This window comes from Asparagus officinalis, chromosome 1 (genome assembly GCF_001876935.1).
Source record: "Asparagus officinalis chromosome 1, Aspof.V1, whole genome shotgun sequence".
Taxonomy (NCBI): Eukaryota; Viridiplantae; Streptophyta; class Magnoliopsida; order Asparagales; family Asparagaceae; genus Asparagus; species Asparagus officinalis.
This window is the reverse complement of record NC_033794.1, coordinates 6,514,983-6,540,330: the sequence shown is the minus strand read 5'-3', so window position 1 is coordinate 6,540,330 and position 25,348 is coordinate 6,514,983. Positions and strand designations below refer to the sequence as shown.

Genomic DNA, 25,348 nt, shown 5'->3' with positions numbered 1-25,348 from the left:
TTAGATTTTTGATCATAATTCTTTAAACCATGATAGATCTATAATAATTCCTTGCTGTTTATAATAGAAATATGATCATTCTACAATTCTTCTCATTACCCCCTCGGCTCGGGGAAAATTATCCCACAAACAAAGGAATTATACAGTACAAAATAACATAAAAACAGAAAAATTCGAAAAAGATGTGTACCTTCCGCTCAAATTGGAATTATACAGTACAAAATAACATAAAAACAGAAAAATTCGAAAAAGATGTGTACCTTCCGCTCAAATTCATTAGGGTTATTCATAATTTCGTTTTTAATTTATTAATCATAATTAAACCATGTTTAAACCCTAATTTGGCAATTAAATGATATGTTGATTAGAGATGCTTAAACCCCTAGGTTTGGGGTAAAACAAGATTTAAAAACGTGAAAAAATAATTATTACATCGGTTTCAAGTTTCATACAAGTATATTTATACTAATTTTGTCGATAACTAGGGTTCTTGTAAAGAATTTGATTATTTGGGTTGTTAAACTTGATTAGGTTAAATCAAGTTTAAGTAAATCATGAAATATTTTTTTTGATATGTAGAAATAAAGTTTTCATCTTGTCATATGATTTATAAATGACAAAATTTATGTTTTTGATGAGTTAAAATTTCTGCAAGTTTAAAACCTGAAAACATGTTATGCTTCTGCGCGATCGACCGCGGTGGACGTAGCGGTCGACCGCTGGGCGACTTTTTGTGCAGGAAGCTCTCTGTTTCTGCGCGGTCGACCGCGGTGGACGCGGCGGTCGACCGTTGGGCGATATTTTATGCAATGTCTTTCTGCTCATTTCACGGTCGTCGACCGCGATGGTCACAGCGGTTGACCGCTGGACCTGTTTGTGCATGTGCATGTTGTTTACATGCATTTGTGTGACCGACGAGTTTTCTGGGTTATCTGGTATTTTAATACACTATAAATTGTGTATTCTACACATGAGTTGATTATAGACATGAGTTTAGGATTCACTCACTGAGGCACGAGTGTGAATAGTATATATGCATTTTACTTACATCATTTATTTGTATTACGCTCATCATATGCAGTCCTCGTGTTGGATATTTATCTATTGCGACCCATGTGTTGGACCTTAATCATATGCAGTCCTCGTGTTGAACATTTACCTATCGCAACCCATGTGTTGGACCTTAATCATATGTAGTCCTCGTGTTGGACATTTACCTATTGCGAACCATGTGTTGGACCTTAATTATATGTCGTCCTCGTGTTGGACATTTATCTATTGCAGTCCATGTGTTGGACATTCATCATATATAATCCATGTGTAGGACACTTATTCGAGTTGTCTTATCTAATATATAGCAGGTGAAGTCCATGTGTTGGACATGTATCTGATATCTGTCATGACACCTTTGATATGGTTCGAGATGGAGTTATCTTTTCTTATTACTCCATGTAGTAGCTTTTGGATTTGGTATTTAGTTATTCACAATTTGAGCTAACGGGATATTCGACATACCTATGCTCGTGTTGTGGATTTCTAAATATCAACATCCATTTATTTCAGAGTGGATGATTGCTTATATGTATGTATTAATAAGTATTTTCCTTATATACGGAGAAAATGATCTAGGTAGGCTATGCTTAATAGATAGAGTCTCCACTTTATTTAGTAGCCCTTCCCCGGGGGCGGATGGAGGTAATCTTGCCAGCGCTCTGACGCTCTTATTATTGTCATTTTTTTATTTTATTTTAACTTTCAGATGGCTCAGAGCATCGGAGGGCCACAGGATGACGGAGTTATTGCATAATCGCCGTCACATGAGTTACTAGTAGAGACTCCACTGTAGAGTTATTTCCATTCGGACATTAGAGTTTTGTATCACATTTTGTAAAGGCTATGAGCCTTAGTTACATTTTCAGTTGTTTCATGTCGAGACATATTTATTTATTTCGGATGTCAGATGTATTCCAGATTGTTCACTGAGACATGATTTATTTATAAAATACTCCTTTCTATATCATGCATGTTGTAGTGATTTCTTTTCTTTTATCTGTTTTGTACCTATACTTTACTTTGATTCCACTAGAGGATATTACTGTGATTGGTGAACCTTGTTGTTACACAGTGTGGGTGCATGGCAGGTTTGACATCTTTAGGTTCACCTTGGACTGCAGCCATGTGTGAAAATAGGGGCGTCACACATGAATCCCAAAATTCAAGATTTCATAAGCCATAACCTACGATATTTGGCTATTTTTAGTCATTTCAACCAATTGGTAAATAATTTCACAGAGACCAAAATTCATGATTTTATGAGTTATGACCTACAACTTTGGACCCTTTTGAGTCATTTCAACTCTTTGGCAAATAATTTCAACTTAGCCAAAATTCACAATTTTGTGGGTTATAATCTATGATTTATGACCATTTGTAGTTGTTTCAACCCTTTGGTAACATTTTCATGGAGTCCAAAATTCTCGATTTATCAGCTATAACCTATGATTTTTAGTTATTTTTAATCGTTTCGATTCATTGATAAATAATTTTGTAGAGTTTAAAATTCACAATTTCATGAACTATAACTTATAATTTTCAACCATTTTAGTCATTCTGACATATTAGCAAATTATTTCATGGAGTCTAAAATTCACGATTTCATAAGCTATAAGCTAATTTTTTTCCATTTTAAGTCATCGCGACACATTAGCAAATACTTTTGCGTTTCCCAAAATTAACAATTATATGAGTTATAACTCAAAAAATTTTACCATTATTAGTTGTTTCGTTGCACTAACAAATAATTTCATGGATGCAATATTCAACAATTTAATGAGCTATAACCCGTAATTTTTTTTCTATTTTTATCATTTCAACCTATTGGCAAATAATTTCGGAGATGTCATAATTCATGATTTCATGAGCTATCACCCACGATATTTGGCCATTTTTAGTCATTTCCACCCAATGGTAAAATATTTGCCAGAGTAAAATTCATGATTTCGTAAGTTGTAACCTATGATTTTTGGTCATTTCAACTTATTGGCAAATAATTTCGTGATGGCCAAAATTCAAAATTTTGTAAGATATAGCCGTAATTTTTTATCTTTTTTAGTTGTTTTGACCCATTGGAAAAGAATTTCGCAATGGCCAAATTTCACGATATCATGAGCCATGACCCATGTTTTTTAATAATTTTAATCGTTTCGACACATTAGTCAGTAGTTATGTCGTTATCAAAATTCACTATTTCGTGAGCTATAATCCACGATTTTTGACTATTTTTAATCATTTAGACCCATTGACAAATAATTTCACGGGTCCAAAATTAACGATTACATGAGCTATAATCTCCGATTATTAGCCATTATAAATCGTTTCTACTCATTGTCAAATGATTTTGCAGTAGCTAAAAGTATTGTTTTCATGATCTGTAACTCATAATTTTTGTCTATTTTGATTAATTTTAATCCTAGAAAAAAATTCAGAGTCCAAAATTCATGATTCAATTAGCTACAACCCACGATTTCTTACCTTTTTAGTCATGTCGACACATTGACAAATAATTTTGTGAAGGCTAAAATTCACAATTTCATGAGCTATATAACCCCTAATTTTTGGCTACTTTTCGTCGTTTCGACCCATTAACAGATAGTTTCACAGGAGTTCAAAATTATCAATTTCATGAACTATACCCCACGACTATTGGCCATTTTTTATCATTTCTATTGCGTGGAGTTCAAAATCACGATTTCATGAGCTATAACGCACGTTTTTTGTCATTGTTAGTTATTTCGATCCATTGGCAAATAATTTCGCGTTGGCAAAAGTTCGAAATTTCGCTATCTATAACACATGATTTTTATCATTTTTAATCATTTCGACAAATTGGATAAATAATTTTGTGATGTCCAAAATTCATGATTTCATGAGCTATAACCAATGATTTTTGGCAAATTTCAAAGATTTAAAAGACTAATATGGAACTATTGCAAATTTGAGGGACTCAAATCTAAATAACACAAATTATCACAAGATACGTGATCGATATGAAGACCTCTTTGCTTTAGAGCCTTGCTTAAAGCTCTTCCGCAGTAGGTCACCCTGTAACATGGATCAAATATTCTGAAAGAGCAGAATGCGATCACAAGCTAAGTGATCAATATGAATACCTCATTGCTTAGAGTCTTGCTTTAAGCTCTGCAATAACCGCATCAAGGAACTGCTTGGTATTCAGATATTGGTCACGGGTCACCCTATAACATAGATCAAATTATGCATTTCAATTTTTAAATTGAAAGTTAGAGGGATATGATAGAGAATTACTAGCTACAAGAGCAAGATTAGTACTTGGGTCCATGAATAGGGAGTGCAAGATCTTTGGTCATCTTTCCAGACTCCACTATTCCAATGCAAGCAGTTTCAAGTTTTTCTGTGAATTCAAGCAATCTAGCATTTTCGTCTAGCTTTGCTCTGTCAAGATACCAAAACGCATAGAGCGGTTTAATTATCAGTTCATTTATGATGATATAGTTGCTATTCTATTGGAATAGTTACGATGGCAATTTCAGAATTCCAAATTCTAAATGATAAATGAATTAACACAATTCCACAATGGACCATTAGCAGACCATAAGTACATGCAGAAATTATTGGACCTACAGCCTCCAACAAAGATGTGAATAAACATGATATGATCTTATAACATGACTGAATTTATGCCAACTAAAGTGCAAATGGAATGATTTCACACCTGTGTGCAAGCCCTCGATTCCATGCAAAGATTGAGGCAATGCTATTTGTACTAGTCTCGCCTCCTTTTTGGTAGACCCTGTAGTGCCGAGTTACTGTTCCATGAGCAGGTTGGGCTTCAATTGTTTTTCCATCAGGACAAACCTGAAACAGATAAAAATTTCAGAAGTGAATATTGACCTGATTGCAAAAAAAAAAGTGCAAGAAAACCGAGGGGTAGCCTACTAATAGCAAATTGAATCAAGTTAGAAGCAAATGACCAATGTCAATTAGGGCATGGTAGGATAAACACACTCCAAAAGATTCAAACCCTAACCTCAATTTTCTTTTCTGATGGATTTGAGAAATCCACAAGAGGATCCATTTGTTTGGGTGCCAAATTTTCACCAAAATCCTAGGGGTTCCAATCCACAAAAAAAAGTTCAATCATCCAGATTAGTAGATCTTGCATGTTGATGATCAAGAAATACCCAAGATCCATCATACTTGATAATTAGGATCAATTATTCATCGGGATGGTGAGGTTGAAGATGGTGTAGTTTCATCGAATCAAATGAGTATATAGGTTAAAAATGGAGGAATGCTTCTCCAGTCTTATGAAGGAAGAATTCATAACACAGTTATAAAACCAACAATGTTTCACGTATCAAAATGTTGGGCAATTAAAAAAACACATGTAACAGATGTGTAGCATAAATGAGAATGTTGGACAATTATAAAACTCTAATAGGCATCACATTTGTGCAAAAGGTGTGATGGAGGGGTCAACAATTTAAAAGCAACACTAACATCTTCAGTTGCCTCTAATATTCCATTTTAAAATTTGAAACTCGTGGCTGCTAAATTATTCGTTACAGTTTTAGATGCTAGATTTTACAGCTAATTTTCTATAAACAAGCATGTTAATGCTACAGCGACACTAACTAATGTTTAAAGTCATCAGACCTAGAGATCCGAAACAACGAAAAACACACAGAATCATGTTAGTGGATAAGAAATACATATGCTTGAATTCAGGTATTACTATAAAGACCAAAAGCTTTTTCAATATTTCCATAAAGTTCTGAATAAGATGAGAATTAAGTGTGGACCTTGAGCGAAGAAATCACTCTCGACATCTCCATCATAGTTCTTGCATGCCCATACATAACCACCTTCACTTTTAAGTGCATATGCAACCATATCATCAATGATCAATGAGGCGATGCTCATACCTGCATATTTTCCACAATCATGAGATAAATGGTAGATGCGAGAAAGATTTTCACAAAACAGTGCAACAGTACGTCTTACCATATTCCAGCAGCCTCAAACTTGGATTTCCATCCAGCTTCATAAACTTCCTGAAATATATCCTTGAATCTGCAGGATGAGTAAGTCAAGCATATTAAAAAATGTTGTAGTAATATAGATACACAAGGCTTACCTTCCATCATACTACTTCAAAATCGTATTTTTTGTGCTCAGATAAAGGGGCCACTTCTTCCAGTAGGCAGTGCTCATTGAAGCCTCAGCAAAAGCACGAATAAACTGCATTATTGGATAATGGTAAACAAAACTTACCGTTAAGGACAAGAAAATTCTAGCACATGTAGTCAGGGAGAAAAACAAACTTAGATCCAATACCCTTCTATGTTATACATTGATAAGGCTACTCTTTCGACACCGGCGAAGTTAAAAACGTCTAGTTCTACCTTCTCTTCTTTTGCCTCTGTGAAATATAAATAAAAAACATAAAACCTTCTAAAATAATGAACAGAAGGCAACAACAAAAACGAATAGCTTTTTTTGTGCCAAAAATTGAGTGTTCAAAAATATAACCAATATACAAATAGTATAAATTTGCTTCTACATTATAAATAAACAATGTGACATGAACATCATTTCCTACCAAATACTAGTTTGAGCTTCCCAGTTCCTTTGACAGCCATATCAGTTGATATGTACTGATCACCAAATGCATGCCTTCCAATGCATATAGGTTTTGTCCATCCTGAACAGACAAAGAATCAAACTTCACAAGGAAAGTCGAGGGATTTATCAACAGAAGTTGTTAATTTGTACATGAGATTTTTAAGTACCTGGTATCAGACGCGGAACATTTTTGCAGATAATTGGCTCTCTAAATACAGTACCTGCAGAAAGAAAGATCACATAGATTACATGGTTGCCGTGCTGCCCGTGCACGATTAACTTTTCATATTCAAATAGGATTAATTATCGCACCATCCAAGATATATTTTTCAGATTGTTCCATGAGGACTCTTCCACATGGATTTCAGGTTGTATTCCTTAAAACGAGCTTCATCTGTCTAGTCAAAAATTTGCAGAGAAACCGTGCTAAGGATTTTACAGTGCAAATGCTACAACTCGAACAGTGTGTCCCAAAAAACCAAATAAGATGAGGATGATTAAATAAACTCTACCTACAGCAATTGTCGCACATTTGATCGCCACATTGTACCTGCAACAGAGCGTCATATTCAGTTCAACATTTTCTTCAAGGCAAACCTTATAATTCAAACAAACAGAATGTACCAGCCCAAGCTAAAATAGATACCAGTGACATATTAGATTTTAGACATCAATAACTCAAGAAAGCAACGACACAAGTAGATCATGTGGGATGAATAACTGAAGAATTATAAACCTTCCTTATATTTTGAGATGGATAGATTGAAAACATATTAACAACAGATCCTAAAAGGCAATGCTTACTTAAGAGTGGCTTCTGCGCTTTCTACTGTAACCTTATCATCTGTAGCATCACGGTTTCTAAGACCTAGGTCAAAGTACTTTATATCCAACTCAAAGAAAGGAAAGATAAGCTGCAGAATCCATCAAGGCAGCAACTTAGTCATCATCGAGAGGAAAGCATCTAGCATAAAAAGTAACATAGTCCTAATGCTACCTTATCTTCAATTGATTTCCAAATGACCCGGGTCATCTCGTCCCCTGCATGATAGAATAGTACATAAACATTGCAAAACCTTGATTAGAAATATGGCTCCTGTCCTCTTCCAAAGAAAACTCTTTTTTCTTTGACCATCAAGTGCTAATTTTCAGGGAAACAAATTATGAAAAAGATAGTAGGATATCATGTTTAAGAATTTATAAACCAACAAAGATCAAAGAGCAATTAGATGGTCTGTATATTTATAGGGTAAGAAGATGTGAGCAGCCAAAACCTCAAAGTTATATATTTTTCACCTTCTGACATCCAAAATTTCTACTTTCTGTTAACAAACATTACGCAATGTGATCAAATAAAAGAGTGTTCCTTCTGTATTAGAATTACCAACGAAATTATTTACGAATAAAATGAATACAAAGCCTGAAACTATCATCACACAAACTGATGGAGAAACCCAAAGCTTGAAGGTCAACTGAAACCAATTCTACTAAATTTAGGGGGGGTAATCTTGATTTCTAGTAGTCAGTACTCTAAATCACAGTATATAGCTCCTAAATTTAAAACTAACCTCAGATCATCACAAAATCTTCTTCCATCAACAATAAATTTAAACAAAAAAAAACATAAAATCACCCCAAAAAATTAATGTCGAAGGATCTGCGGAACAGAGTGATCGGATCAAAATAAGCCTCACCATCCATCCAAAGATCGGATTCGCGACCTTGATCTTCCGGAATGCCATTTCCTTCTATTATTATTATTTTTCCCCAAAAGAAAGATCAGAAGTGAAATCTGCTAAAATACCAGATTGGCGACATTCATTTTGAACTTTCATTTTGGCCTAAAAAGTAATATTGGCGACAATTTGACATAAAAACTGACAAATCCGCGATAAATAAACTTTCTGATTGGCAGAGTTATTTTTGAGCAAAAAATTAAAAAAATTTACATAGGGACCCTCAATCTCCTATGGTTTTTAAATTAACTCATCTTTTTTTCCTAACTAGTTGAGATGCACGTGCAATGCACGTATTGCACGTGGTTGAATATCATGATTATTTAAATTGATAACAATAGAGTAAAAATAAAAAAGAAAATAAAGTTTTTTTGTGGGATTGATCATCAACTCAATAATCTCTCTCTTAAATAAAATATTATTATTGTTTCCTTCAACCCAGATTGTGGCCATGTGATCTATTATTTGTGAGTTATAAACACATTAATTTAATACAACACCTCTATTTATTAGTATCTTGAAGTCTTTAAAAGATGGGTGATCGTTCAATTCATAAAAAAAAAAATTTGCATATGAATTTACTTGCAATATGTCCACTAAACTTTTAGTTGTGCTTTGACTCATATTCACAATAACTTTTAGTTATTGTTTCTCTCATATTTACATTATCTAATATTCTCATTTAATTTTATAACTCATCCTCTGTATCATAGAAGTAAAACTAAAAGTATGAAGAATTATTTTCTTACAAAATTAGAACATAAAGATTATGATATATTTCACTATGTGCTCTAAATATAATTTTTTTTTTACTTTGATACAAGGTCCCTATCAAATCTTACCCTAAACAATGTGAATAAAAAATACTATTATAACTCACTTGTCTAGGGCAATTATATTGTATATAGGATACATAACTTATCTAGAATATCCATATCTGCTAAGTGGATTTTATTGTTGTGAGAGCAACATGTTAGAGGCTCGTATTCAAACTTTTTGACTCTATAAAAGACACAAGAATTTGGAGTGCATAGCTTATATATCGTAACGAACATATTGATTCATGAAGAATTTTTCCTAATAACGATATTATTACAGCGATATTACTATATATGACATTTTAAAATAAATTATAAAGTATATATTAAAACCTCAATGCTTATAGTCAGTAGTTGGGTTCCACAAAATATATTAACTTTACATTGTAGTTTTCTAGTTATAGTATTGTTGACAATGTCATTAGCTTTCCTTTTTTATCTTATTATTCACACTTTTCTGATGTAAGTTCTCTTTTGCTAATCACTCAATTTGCTATATTTAGTTTTTATAATATCAGAGGTTAGAATATTCTCTTCTACTTAAAAAGTGTTGATTTAATTTTTAAAAAAAATATATACACATAGTAGCAATAGTATGTACTTCAGTTCAACTCAAATATTGGCTTGGAGCCATCTAGAATGAGGTCCTTTCTACGCTAAAATGGTGATATAGTGATTACAAAGTCTAAAAGTCAAAGAAGAAATTTCTACAAAGAAAAACTAATTTAATGTGTCAAATTAAGAAGTAGTTTGTAAATTATACATGGGCAGTGCATATAGTTATAAAAAGTAATGTATATATCTTCATAAAAACTTCATAGTGAGTGATCAACTATAATCATCCTAATTTAAGCATAATTAGTTATTATTTTAGTTACTAATTTGATACGCTTAACTATGAAATAAATCTCCTTTTTATATTGTAGGTAAATAAATAAATATTATTAGAGCTCCTCTTTTTATTAAATTTAAAAGTGATAATTTAAATTATTAAGCATTAAATATTAGCTCATGTGAGAAAGTAAAGTAATCTATGGTCTATATACGTTTATAGTCAATCAATCAAACGTATTAAATTTATGATGACCATAGTCAAAATTATATGGTGGGTTCACATTAAATATAATTTTAAAAAAAATAGTACATTAAATCAAAAACTTTTTAACCACTATATAGATTATCTGAAATTTTTTACATATATAAACTATATTGCCTAGGAATAGTGATGTGCGTACTTAACTATGGTCTAATAATCTTATCGTTATTGTTTCCTTCAATCTAGTCTGGTCTACTATTTATGAGTTATAAACACATTAATCTAGTACAACATCTCTATTTATTAGTATCTTGAAGTCTTCAAAAGATAAGTGACCATTTAATTCGTAAAGGAATTTTTATATGAAAACTTTGCGTATATAAATTACACTGCCTAGGAACAGTGATGTGTTATACACTTAACTATAGCCTAATAATCTTAAGAATGACTTACTCTTCAAAATCACTATTAATTAACGTATTTATGCATTACACTGAAAACACAATAAAAATTTAGAAAACTACAAAATAAACACCCTAAATAATTTAAAAAATTCTAAAAAACACCCTAAAAATTGTAATTTATAAATACAAAAAACTATTAAATATTATATTAAAATTAAGAAATTACAAAAAATCATTGAAAAATTTTAAACTTTGGAGAGGTAATTTGCAATGTGCTAAACTTTAAGGGTGTTTTTTCTATAAATTTAAAATTTAATAGATTTTTAATTATTTATGTTCTTTTCAAAAAAGTTACGGGTAATTTGGACCATGAAAGATTTTACCTAAATCTATACTTTTAAAGTGAGTATGATATTTTTTATAAACTTTTAGTTTTTTAGGGGTTGTTAGTAATTTTGTATATTCATTTTTGTGTCCATAGGTTAGAAATTCTCATGATATTTTTTTATAAATTATGAATTTTAGGGGTTTTTTATAATTTTTTAAACTTATAAGCCTTTTCTACAGATTGTAAATTATTTATAGACTATTTATAATTCCTATGCTTTTAATTTACTAATGAGTTTGAAATTCTCAGGGTGTTATTTATAAATTTTAAATTTTAAGGTTTTATTTGTAATTTTTAAAACTTCAAGGGTGTTTTCTTTAAATTATAAATTATTTAGGGGATATTTATAATTTCTATATTTTTAATGTACTATTAGGTTAGAAATTATTAGAATTTTTACAAATTTACAATTCTGAGGGTTTTATTTTACAATTTGTAAAAAGTTCAGAGTGTTTATTGTAAATTCCATAAATTTTTGGGGGTTGTTTGTGTTATTTGTAGGTTTTTAGTATGTTTATAAGTTTGAAACTTTGAAGGTTTTTTTATAAAATTTGAATTTTTAGGGGTATTTTTGTAATTTTTAAAACTTACAAGATATTTTCTCTAAAGTAAAAAAACTTTTAGTTTCTAGCTAGCATATATTTTTTTAGATTTCTCACTGAATTGAAATAGGTAAAATTTATAATTTTTAAGATGTGGTAAAATTTATAATTTTTAAGATGTTTTAATAAAATTTTAAATTTGTAGGAGTGTTTTTATAATTTAAAAAACTTGAAGGTTTTTTTTACAAAGTCCAAAAAACTTTAGGTGCTGGATATCATATGTTTTTTAAGATTTATCTGTGAACTGAAATAAGTAAAGGATTTGAATTATATCAAACGTATTTTCTTTATCCAATAACATGTTAAGTCTCATTTTAAATGTGATAAATCATTTAGTTACTAATTCAAAGAAGATAAGATAATTAGAATAGATTAGGATAACAATGTAATATTTAAAAAAGTTGAGGGTAATACTGACCATGAAAAGATTTTTCCGAACTCGTACTTTTAAAGGGAGTATGATTTTATGAAATTTGTCATAAAAAACACTTTTTTTATCATTATCTTCTCCCTACTCCTTCTCATTATCTCCTTCATTCTCTTATTCTTTTTATGCCCTAACCTTCCCTCCTCCCTCACTTCCTCTCCCACCTTATTTCATAAATCATCACACTTACTTTCTAATTTCCTTCAATCTCCTCCAATCGACATTCATTTATCACTTTCATTTTGGCCTAAAAAGTAATATTGGTGACAATTTGACATAAAGTGGGTGTTTGGTTGCATGTTTTTTGAGAAATGTTTTCTCAAAAGTACTGACGCATGGCATTTATGTAATTATATATTTTCTATAGATTTCCGTAAACTGTGTTTGGTTCAAAAAAAATTTACAGAAATGTTTTCTATAAAGTACAAAAAAGTACCAAATTTTATAGAAATCGATTTCCTTCTAAAATGGGCGGAAATCTCCTGGAAATCTGACGCATTCATTATTTAAATAATAAAACTCATTGACACTTTTCTATAAAGTTCTCACTTTTCTATAAAGTTGGGGGTGTTTGGTTATATTTCTATAAATTATAGGAAATGTTGCTATTTTTCCAAAAGTTATGAGTCCTTTTCTTATTTTGAACCAAACAAGCAGAATACAAAAAACAAGAAAATTTGTACTTTTTAACTTCTCAAAACTTTTCCTATAATTTTTTTAAGAAATACAAGGAAATCATATTTTGGGTGGAAAACATTTCCTATAATTTATAGAAATGCAACCAAACACCCCCAAAAAGTGACAAATCGGTGATAAATAAACTTCTCTGATTGGCAGAGTTATTTTTGAGCAAAAAATTAAAAAAAATTACATATGGACCCCTCAATCTCTCATGGTTTTTAAATTAACTCATCTTTTTCCCCTAAATTTATAAAATTTGTCATTAAAAACACCTTATTTTATCATTATCTTCTCCCTACTTCTTCCCATCATCACCTTCATTCCCTTATTCTTCTTATACCCTAACCTTCCCTCCTCCCTCACTTCCTCTCCCGCCTTATTTCATGGATCATCACACTTACTTTCTAATTTCCTTCAATCGCCTCCAATCTCTTTTACTCCAAATCCCCAACATCTCCTTCTTTCTCTCCCATTCCCTCTTCCTTTTTATCATCTTCCTTCCTCTCACTCTCTCTTCCTACTTGCTTCACGCACTCCCAACCCTCAAAATTAAACTTTCCACCACAATCTTAACCTCATTCTTCTCTCTTTTTTTTTGCACTCTCTTCCTCCTTGCTTCCTACTCCTCGTGCATCCTCCGATCATTAAAAAATCAATCTCCTTAAGAGTGAGCATATGTGAAAGAAATGAGAGAGAATGTTCACGATTGGGAAGAGAAAAGATTGAAAGAGATGATAGGAAGAATGAGAGAAAAGATGGTGGGAAGGGAGGGAGAGAGGAGTTTTACTTTTACAAATTTTTAAAACTTGAGAGATTAAATCAGAAAATATGGTATTTTTTTGCGCAAGTTCGCAAGTGGCTGCTAAGACTCCCACAATTTTGACTTCGATTCTTGACGAGATTGTAAAAAAAAGATATGTATATGCAGTAATAACATCATACCTGAACTCGTATCAGCATATTCAGCACATCAGCTCTTCGTCCAAGTTTGCATGTGGCTGCTAAGACTTGTTAAGTAGCAAGAAAAGAAAGACATATCCAACTAAGAGCATGTTTGGCAACTTAATTTTTTATCCTTACAAGTAACTTTTTACTTATAAGGTGCCAATATGGTATTTGATAAGAGATACTTATTTTACTTATTTGTTACGTTAAAGTAGAGAAAATTAAATTGGGAATCCAAGCTTATTTTTCTCTACTTATAAGTAACTTTCCTTACTCTAGCCAAAAGACAAAATACTCTCCTACTCCTTTTACTTAGTTAAATACTTTCTCATAAGATAATTAATATTATTAATTATTTATTTATTTATTTTATTAATTACTTACTTATTTACTTATTTATTAATAAATTATTTTTATTAATAATTATTTATTAATATTAATTAATTAATTAATTAATAATTATTATTTATTATTAATAATTATTTTGATAATATGAAATTAATTAGTCTCAATATAGCTGATTAATAATCACAAATAATGTAACACAAAAAATATTTTAATAAAGCATATTTCTTACTATGAGATAACTATTTTTTTTTATATTTTATTAATAATAATATTTTATTAATAATAATATTTTATTAATATGAAGTTAATTAATTAATCACAATATTTGCAATTAATAATCACAAACAATGTATTACATAAAATATTTTACTCAAATATATTTATTATTAATATTAATCAATTATTTTATTTGTAATAATATTTTTACTAATATGAATTTTAATTAATGAACCTCAATATTAGTAATAATTATCACAAATATTGTAATATATAAAAATATTTTAATCAAATATATTTCTTATTACGAGATAACTAATTTTTAGTTGATTAATTAATTTTATTAATAATAACATATCATCACAATGAAACTAATTAACTAATATCAATATTAATAATTAATAATTATAATTGAAATAATTAAATTTATATTAATTACTCTTTTAAATAAGTAATAAATTTAATATTATTGATTATCTAGTTAATATAAAATTAATTAATTAGTCACAATATGGAATTACAATAATGTCTTTTTTACTCATTTACCATTTAATACAACCTTATAAGTTATTAGTTTCACCAAATACGTAACTACTTATATCTTCTTATAAGTTAACGGGTTTACCACACAACTTCCTTATTTCCTTACATACTGGTATGTAGTATGACAATAAATAATAAGTAACTTATAAGGATTCAAAAAAATACGTAATAGCCAAACATGCTCTTAGGTATGTTTTTGCGCCGATATTTAAAAACGAACTAAGATAACTGCAAGCAATATAAGGGCCAACTGCGCTTACAGTTGCATTTCAAAAGCATTAAATGGAAATGTTTTAATGTGTAATTTCAGCAGAGAGATGTATCCGACTTGGATTTAACCTACACTCTGGGATAATACCCTCACTTCCTTTTGGACGCTCCACAGAAATAACAGCATCTGAAATGTTATCACAAACTTCTACCTCAGCAGCATTAGAATTAACAACATGTTGTTCATCAGTGTTGCTAGGGTTATCACACCGTTTCTCATCACCATCACCAGCGTTTTGGCGTTCTCTTTCAGCATCAAGAGCTGTGCTTTTGTTCCGATCCATGTAGTCACCAGCGGGAGCATTTGCTGGCAAAGCCTCTGAAGTCTTCTCTTCGTCATCTGATTTGGGAGGACTAGCCTGTCCAGGATATACCGATGGTATAGCAAAATGCATTGCCTCTTTCAGTCCTTCCTTCTGCTTCCTATAAAGGGACATGGCTCTCTGCACAAAAAAGCATAAAACAGTTGTAAGAGAAAGGGTTATCAATTATCCAAGAAAAAAAAATTTAACTTGATAAGTGGTAACTTTGAGGTATAGCAAAAAAGCATTTCCCTGGTTTGGAGAAGAAGGGCAAGTGGGTCAACTACAGTGTGGTCAATCAAAAAAAAGAAGAAAAAGAAAAAGAAAAAAATCTAACCTGACAAAATAAAAACTAAAACTAAAACTAATAGCATGCCCAGAACCAATCAATACATTTGAACTGATCTCTCTGATACCATGACAAACATTGTATTATCCTTTTTGCATGTATGTCTTTTTCCTATCGATATAGAGATTACGCACATATACACAAAACAACAATGAGAAGCCTAGCACAGTTCAGCATGGTGAGAACTTTCATGAGAGATCAACCAGCCCGTGGGGAGAACTGTTGAGTGAGCTCATGAAAGAATATCTCATGGATCTCTCCATTCCTTTTGTTCAACACATCCAACCAAGTTGTGATAATACAAGTAACTAGATTATGTGTCAGCCTTTGCCTGCAGATATTGGTTATTGATGAAGAGTATATCAACTACAACTTTTCATACAGCTATGTGCAAAATTTTAAGGCGGAAAGAGAAGAAAATACCCAGAGGTCTGTATGCTAAAAAGACAAAGTACCAAGCATATAAGATACCAGCTGCCATCTTCTAAGAACTTAGGCATACAAATGTCATTGGAAATCAATCAAGATCGAGAAAAGTCCAAAAGGAAAGAAAGAGTAGTGACCTAAAGCCAATGGTTGTTGATTAGATGACAAATACCAAGACAGGAGAACTACAAGTAATGGATGGCCTACAATAGAAGTTAAACTTCCAATAACATCAAATACTGATGTCTCCTAATTGACACAAGCTGCTACCAATTATATCTGAAAGTCATGTCAAAGAAAATGAAAATTAAGAAACTAAACGTCACTTTATATTGTTGTGAAAGCAACATTTCTTGCATTGAACCATAATATCAAAATGTGCAACTATTATCATATATTGGCATGGTGTTAATGCCGAGTGCAGAAATACCTGAAAAGTAGAATCTGTTGCTGTAGGAAAGAGAGATTTACGAGCAAATTGTTTGCTCTTAGTCACCAATCTGAACTCTACATTGCTCTGTAAAAAAAAAAAGCAAAATAAGATACAAAAATAGAGACTCATTATATAGGAATACCAATGAAAAATAAAAATAGGTTATATTAAATCACATAGGGAAGTATTTGTAATACCTTTCTTTCTCCCTGGTTTGGAATATTGCTTGTAACATTTCTCTCTCTAGCTTTCATCAGAGAAATGCACTGATTATACAACTCTGGGTGGACAAGATCAAGCGATATGTCAAGCTTAGAAAGGTAAGTGCAGCAGTAGCGAAAATTATCACTGCTCTTCTTTTCAGAGGCATCATTTACACTAAGCATTTCATGAAGGTCAGGTGTCTTCTCCAGAAGAGATTTCGAAGAAGTTCCAACAACTTGTTTCGCCGAGGACAAATCACACAATAGCTTGACTACACTGACATCCGCTATTGGCTGATCTTTTTCAGCAAGAGGTTGTCGAGGATATTCATGTTCTTTTTGAGGTACAGGAGAATACATCTTCGCGTTTGCATTCTGTCCATTCCACACATAATTATTCATCTCCCATCCTTTACTGCTGAGCAAATGCCTATTCTGATCCTGTTCCTGCATAACAAAGATATTGGATTCATCACCAAACACGTTGGTGTTTCCATCCCATATTTGCGAGTGAGGAGGACAATAATCATTTGGACTATGCCACCCAAAAGGACGAGCATGACCCGTGAACCTGTTGCCTTCATAGATGTGAAAGGATGGGTTGTTCAAGTCCATAGATGGTCTGATACCAAATGGATGTGGAGGAGGAAACTGCAGAATGTCTGGATGAAAGCCTGAAGGAGGTCCATGTTGGAAGGGCATGAAGCCATTTGCAACTGGAGATGGCCAAGTTGGAGTATTCTTCCAGGGAGTTCCTGGACCTCTTCCCATACTAGCACCCCTTTTATAGCGAGTGCTGATTTTGTGCTCCCCATTATGAAGCATAGCTTCATCTTCATAAGAGCCCAATATGCCAGGGCCATCAATGCTAGTCCTGACAGGCAGAGGAGGGGGTAGATTTCCAGGTAAAATATCTTGTAACTGGGTAGATCGGTTAGAGCCTAGCTGAGAAGTATCATCCTTATTGGGTTTCTCCATGAAGTATTCTAGTTCCCTGCCATTAAATGAAGTGTCCCCTCTTCCGCCCTTGGAACTGCTACTTCTTTGTTCCCCTTCTTTTATCTCAAGGCTGTGACGGGAAGTAATTCTCTCTGATCGCCTGTCACTGGTAGATATAGGAGATTTCCCAGTCACTTGACTTGCAGAAGAACAAGAATCTGATCTTAAGATCCTATCACGATGAGGAACATATCCACTATCTGTCATGACCACATCAGATTGGATGTCATCCTTCAATTTAGATTTCTCAAAAGATCGAGATGTGCATATTTTTTCACGCCCTCCAGAAGCAGTAGTATGATCTCTAGAAACTTTGTAAGAGTTATGCATATCTCCAGATAGCGACTCTCTGCACATGGACTCGGCTTGCCTTGAGTTATGCCTAAGATACATAAGAAACAAATCACGTACTATTATCGACTGTTTGGAATAGCAACCACATTTAAGTTTATTAATAGCAATTGAGATCAGGTACCAGGGATTCAAGAACAATGCTTCAAGATATGGGGAGAAGAAACATTAACCCAATCACAACAATATTCATTCCAACCCTTCAGGAGCTATAAGCCTATAACCACGCATCATCACATACTTCTACATAATTCCGTTCAAACTTCCACATAGCAGAACACCGATGATTTTCAAATGTTCCAATATTCCTGACCCCTCCAATCTGTACTGGAAATAGATATGGTTTACTGCTAAAACTTCCCTATACCATATGTCATTGGCATTAGCTTTTGACAAAAAAACAGAAGATATGGTTGCTCGAAAAGCTACCCCCAAGGTGTTAAAGGTGTATGGTAGGGGGGAAAATAAGGATAACTATGATAAAAATCAATACAACATCGAACAAAAGAAAAAAAAGGTTTTAAGTCTGCAGCTCTATGAAGCTTGTTCTTGTGCAAAGATTTAATTGTTAACATAATAAAACTTGGTTAGAAACAGGTAACCGTTCTTATTACCATACCATACCTTGTCCTAATCCCACCTCACTATCTATATATCCAAGATTCCAAGGTTTCTCATTGCTCTCAAACCTGTGATTTAGGTAGCTAACATGCAGCGCTCGAGATCAATGAAGTTTGTTCTTTATTTCCACTATTTTACTATTGTTTCTACTTTGTCATAAATACTATTTGATAATAATGCTGAAAGAATTCAATTTACAATTCCATGTGTGAAGCTGAAATTAATTTACAATTTAAATTATAGTTCCATTTGGCAACAAATATCATAAAACTTGAGTGGAAGCTGAAACTAAAAGGAAAAAAGAATACCTAATCCTATCTTTGCCAGCATAAGAACTGGAATTTGGTGAATCCTTTGTTTGGCTATTGCTTAGGGTAGAATCAATATCATCAATATGCAGATGTTCCAGCCTAGCTCTGTCAGAGCATGAACCAGATCCATTTTTAGCATTATCCTTGTGCCGTTCCTTTGTACTTTGAGGTTTCATATCATTTTGATCCTCAAGCTCATTAGTTGACCTTTTAGTTCCCCTGTTATCTTTGGTTTTGGGGCTGTAATCATCAACATGACGAATGCCATCACGATCACTGTCATGCAGCTTAGTTTTTTTATCATCAGCATGCCGACTGCCATCACTGTGCTGCGGCTTCGTTTTCTTATCATCAACACGCTGATCATCTCTATAATGCTTGCTATCAGACCTCTCACTAAGGCAAGTTCTTGAGAAGCGGTCATCTCTACGCTTGTCATTATGGCAACTTTGATCCCTGTCAAGCTCCTCCCTGCATTTTTCCTTTTTAACCTCCTCCCTGTATTTTTCTTTTTCAAGCCCCTCCCTGTATTTTTCCTTGTACCTTTCATCTTTGTAGCTTCCCTTTTTCAAGTTATCATCTCTAGAAGATACTTTTCCTTCGTCGCCTTCTCTTCCGGCACCAGATCCATCCTTTCTCCTTTCACTGCGTTTATCAAGCTCTTTTTCTACCTCAGGATCAGGATTGTGCATCTCATTCTGAAGCTCTGTTAATCACAAAAATGAAGATATATTAAACAAGCTATACTGATTAAAAAGGGCCTATATGTAGATTCTTGTAATTGACGAGGAAAATCTATATAATAGGAAGTTAAAAACCATATTCAAAATATATAAGACACAGATATAACAGTTTCAAGCTATACATGCTTTACGAAGGGCAGAAAATCTTGAGTTGTGTAAGCAAATACATGACCATCACACAAAAAAAGACTCTGACTACCCAAAAGAGGCAAAACTACTACAAAAGATAACCTAGATGGTTTACTGTTCAATCCATTAAGAGAGAGATGGTGTGTAAGTTTTTAAGAGAGCATTACCAGGTGCCTAAAGAAAATGATGCAAAAAGGAAGAACTAAATCCACAGTACGGTATAAAGAAAATGGATCATGAACAAAAAGAAGCAGTGGGATCCCAAAGCGCTTACTGAATATTGAAGTAGATGTAGATTCAAAAGTAGTTTTAGATACTAACCAAGAAGAAAGTGAACCAATATAAGAGTCACGAAACAGTTACAACAGTTTATTTGGTAAAAAGTAATGAATTTTGAAGCACTGGGAAAATATCATTTTTTTATTGGTTATACAATCATCGCATACAGGTATTTTAAAAGCTTTGTCTAGGAAAATGAAAGGAGATACAACTCCATATTGGGTAAGATTTTGGAAGCAAGACCTCTATCAATCTTCACATGTTTAAGCAGGAAGTCTTGCTTTTTCACACAAAAGACACTTCACATTTATTTCTGTGTTCAATATCATTATACTTATAACATTCTGTGATTGTTGTAAGCTCCATAGTGTTCACTGTTCACAAACTGGAGGTCGATCACTCCACACTGAAGGAAGAGCTTACCAAACTACTCCAACTACGCACAACAACAAGAGGTATTTGTTCATAGAGACCAACATCCTCATAAAAGAAGAAAAAATAAATACAAATTTTAAAAAATATGTATATGTATGTACACACACACACACACACACACACACACAAATCTGTGTGCGTGTGTGTGTAAAAATTGGCAGATCCACCTTGGCAGAAGTGGTGTCACATGACACCACTTCCTCCAAAGGATGGTTAGTATAAAGCATGAAGCATTTTTGAGATAATAACTTCATTACTTATACTATTTATTAAGATTCATGAAATTTATACCACTTATTACCTCAGACATTAGTGCAAAAGATAAAAGATTCATGGTATCCATATTGACATCTTAATGATATAAAATCCATATACAATCTTGAAACTTTTAAGTATAGAATCATTTAAGTTTGTAATTTTCTTAATAGTTAATTATGTGGTGACACCACTTTCTAAAAATTCTAGATCCACCAATATATGTAAGCACATGCATGTGCACACAGATTTACTGAACAAAATAACCTCTAAAAGCTCAAGCCTTTCTAAGCGATGGCAGAGTTAAACCTCTCAATCCAACTTCAGGTTGCGATTATGACGCACCAACCAATTTGTGAAATAATTCTAGGTAATTGAAACTCATTAGAGTTCCCAATTTCCTATCACACAAGGATAAGTGTAGCTTATGGCAGACACAGCCCCTCCTGTTAAGGAAGTATCTTCCTTCATGAATTCATGTATTAGGAAAAAAGACAAAGACGATATAATCACTCCTTATCTCAAACTTACCATCTTGTATAGTAAGGAAGCAAAGAGCCTAAAATGTATGCATGCATCTATCTACAATATATTTAACATACAATTTTAAACATTCTTATTGGCATTCTTTTAAAACAGTTGCATAACCACTTCCCCCTGTTCTTCAGAGGTTGAGGAATGTTGTATTTCTCCAGGGATTGACATAAGTTAACACAAGTTTGATGGGAAACTACTTAACCATGGACCCTCTTTCCAAAAGAGTTGCATGACTACTTTCCCTTGTTCTTCAGAGGTTAGGTAATGTTGTATTCCTCCAGGGATTGGCTTAAGTTAACGCAATTTGACGGGAAACTACTTAACCATGGACCCCCCCCTTTAAACAATCTTGAGGATTGGCTTAAGTTAACACAATTTGACGAGAAACTACTTAACCATGGACCCCCTTTTAAACAATCTTATTGATATTCTTCTAAAAGAGTTGCATGAGCACTTTCCCTTGTTCTTCAGAGGTTAAATAACATAGTATTCCTCAAGGGATTAGCTTATGTTAACTCAAGTTTGTCGGGAAACTACTTAACCATGGACCCTCTTTCCAAAACATTAAGGGAAAGAACTCATTCATGGTGTGGCCTTGTAGGCCACGAAAATAAGTTCTTCTAGAACTTCTACAAATAGGAAAGAAGAGTCTGGTTCTCTTAGATAATAGAGTAAAGTTATGGCATGACAAATCTTTCTACAAGATGATGTGGTACCCATATAAGGGACATCTACTATGTAGCATGAAGAAGAAGAAAATTTGTTACCCATTAAAGCTAAGTGCTAGAAGAGATCTTTTGAGAAATGTGAGTGGGCAGAGAGGCACTGGGATTTCTCAGGTCATACTCATGCAAGACAACTATCGCCTGCAAATCATGCAATCCTATATGATATTTGTGCTACCTCTTAGCAATAAAATAAACTCAAACTTTTGAGAAACAGCAGATAATATAAGAGCTTCTAGTCATTGCTTTTTCCCCTTAAAATGCAATAAGAGCTGTCGAGTAACCACTTCATCTCAAAGATGGTTTTGTTTGAAACAATTTACATCAACCTATCTTAACAACTCCATCTCACCTCAACCAAGACAAAGCAAAAGGCCTCCAACAGGAAGAAGACTTGATCAAAAGATTCAAAACCACACTAATTGTTTTTGGGCAAAATTGTATGTGAAACAACCTTCACAAGAACAATAAAAGCAAAGGAATAGGCAGTACCATAATTAAATTTGTTTGCCTATCAGATCCAGCTTCAAGCAAACAAACCATCTAATGTTCAATATGAACGCATTCTTCAATGAAATATCAAGTTCAAAAGAGATTATCAATTGGCAAAAAGATGAAAACATCTTTAGCAGTGCAGCAGTCTGAAACGTTTAGTTAGCAACCAGAAATCAGACCATATGACGTTTGACATTTGAAAACAGAAAAGATACCCTAACACCATGAAACCCGAGAAACGCCAATATTCATAAAATATATCCCTATTTTGTGCATCCAAGAAGGATTTTATACATGCAGGAACGAGCAAAATATTCAAACCCGTGCGTATCCCTATTTTGTGCATCCAAGAAGGATTTTATACATGCAGGAACGAGCAAAATATTCAAACCCGTGCGTTAAGCCTATTTACATCATGATTGCCAATTTTATACATGCAGGAACGAGCAAAATATTCAAACCCGTGCGTTAAGCCTATTTACATCATGATTGCCAATTAAGTAGTTGCATAGCGTGTCAACACATTAATAGTTAATCAAAAATCATAAATGATGCATTAACAACAACATATATAGCTCTGAAATTTTCAATTCTCGTGGCTGACCTACAATCTTTCAAGAAACTATTGCAACTTCCACTCTATGTAATAAATCATTTCACAGTTCTATCTATAAAAATCTCCTACCTTGGAAAAGACAGTAAGCAATGACACTCCACAGAAATATAACCTCTTAAATAATAACAACAATAATAATGATAAACAAAGCTTCAGGTTTCCTTACCAGAAATTTCTACTCCCTGCTTAGCACAATTTTCTTCTCTTCTTCTTGCTCCGTCACTAGACCTCTCACGTCTAGAATCCTGAACCTTCTTCTCTTTCCCCGACGACCCCTTCTCCCTTTCTTTCTCCTTCTCTTTCTCTTTCCTACTAGCTCCCTTCTCTGACCTCCTCTCCTCCTTCTCACGCGAACCCTCTCGTCTTCTGCTACTACTCGATCTTGATTTCACACTCTTTTCCAAATCATCTGCATCAATTTCATCATTCTTTGCCGTCTTCTCTACCCTAGAATCATCATCACCGCCGACATTCCGCCTGTCTTCACCTCTATCCTTCCGCTTCCTGCCGTGATCCTCCGATAAATCACCATTGCTAGTTCCAACCCCATCTTTAGACGAAGGTTTCCTCTTTTCTTGATCCGAAACCCTAGAAACCCTAGCCGACTCTGAAGTCCCTTCGTCTTCAGAGTCCGATCGATCTCTGTGCTTATGAGACCGGTGAGATTTGTGACGGGAACTCCGCGCCATCGGTCGAACCCCTCTAAATCTCCAAAATTCCAAGGACCCCATAGAGAAATCAACAGAGTAACCGAAAAATCCAACGACTAACCTTTAAATAAAGAAACAAATACCAATCTGCATAACTCCGGCGAGAACTACGGCAATCTAGCGGCGCATTTGGCCGGAATCTGAAGAGAAAACCGTCGGCGAAACGAAATGATAGAAGAATCGAAGGATATCGAGATAAAAACCCGACGAATCGCGAGGAGATTCGGCGTCTCCGCGATCAAAAAGAGAGCCGCCCTTCTTGCCCTTCGTTTCCTCCCCGAGTGCTCGCCGAGGATTCGGTTAGAGGACGAAAATGACCCTGAATGCTTGCGAGGGTTATGCGATGCGCGTGGGATCCTTTTGGGCAATTTTGTCTTTTGTGGTCCGCAGCGCGGAGGCTTTTGGCTCAAGTTTGGTTTGGGCAAAACGCTACTTGAGTTTGATCCCATTTAGATTTTGATTGCGATTTGGGAGGCATAAAGGTCGGATCCTTTTATTCCGTTAGCCGTACGAGAAGGAGTTGAAAGTGATTTTATCATTTCTATCTCATCGTGATTATGTCTTAAATAGCTATTGATAAGACCATTAGGGGCTGTTTGTTTCCTTTTTTTTTTAGAGGGAAAGGTGGGGAAAGTCTGCCAAAAATGCAGCTTTTGACAGGCTTTCCATCCAAATCGCCTCTAAAAGAAACGATTTGGGTGGAAAGCCTGCCAAAAGCTGCTGACAGGCTTTCCATCCAAATCGCCTCTAAAAGAAACGATTTGGGTGGAAAGCCTGCCAAAAGCTGCACTTTTGGCAGGCTTTTGGCAGGCTTTCCCCACTTTTCCCTCTCAAAAAAAAGGAAACAAACAGCCCCTTAGTTACTGTTTAATAACTTATTTTCTTAGGGGCGGTTTGTTTGCCTGAAAAAAGAGGGAAATCAAAGAAAAGAAAACTTATTTCTAAGAAAAATAGGTTTTGGGATTGTTTGGTTGGCTAAAAAAAGAAGGAAATCAAAGAAATAGAGATGAGATGAGATGAGATGAGTTGTCACCTTATTATAGGAAGATGTGAGTGATTTTTTAAGAAAACTTGTTTTGATGTTGTTTGGTTGGCGGAAAAAATAAGAAAATGAATTATAAGAAACATATTTCTTGTATTAGGTTGTTGTTGTTTTTTGTGTTTGGTTATTTCTTAAAAATAAGAAAATAGATGAGATAAGATGAGTTGTCATTATATTATTAGATGATGTGACTCACACTTATGGTGTGTTTGGGAGTTTACTAAGGGAAGGGAAGGAAAGGTAAACAACGGGAAGGGAAGGGAAGGGAATGGAAGAGAATTGTAATATGTTGTTTGGGAGTTGAGTAAGG

At 33.5% G+C, this 25,348-nt stretch overlaps 1 protein-coding gene and 1 pseudogene across 1 annotated transcript; both read right to left on the bottom strand.

Annotated features, from left to right (window-relative positions):
• On the bottom strand, positions 2,143-8,576 carry LOC109829896 (annotated as a pseudogene).
• On the bottom strand, positions 15,028-23,995 carry LOC109847463. Its single transcript, XM_020416693.1, has 5 exons — positions 23,453-23,995; positions 19,070-19,778; positions 16,785-18,171; positions 16,585-16,671; positions 15,028-15,520 (listed from the first exon to the last, which is right to left on the bottom strand). Exons 1-5 carry the CDS (start codon positions 23,973-23,975, stop codon positions 15,101-15,103), a joined length of 3,126 nt encoding a protein of 1,041 aa, XP_020272282.1. The 5' UTR covers positions 23,976-23,995; the 3' UTR covers positions 15,028-15,100.

Coding starts and splice junctions, on each gene's coding strand:
- LOC109847463 (XM_020416693.1), bottom strand. CDS start 23,975: ATGGCGCGGAGTTCCCGTCACAAATCTCACCGGTCTCATAAGCACAGA. Junction 18,172..19,069: donor GCTGGCAAAGATAGGATTAG/GTATTCTTTTTT, acceptor TATGTATCTTAG/GCATAACTCAAGGCAAGCCG. Junction 16,672..16,784: donor CAAACCAGGGAGAAAGAAAG/GTATTACAAATA, acceptor TTTTTTTTACAG/AGCAATGTAGAGTTCAGATT.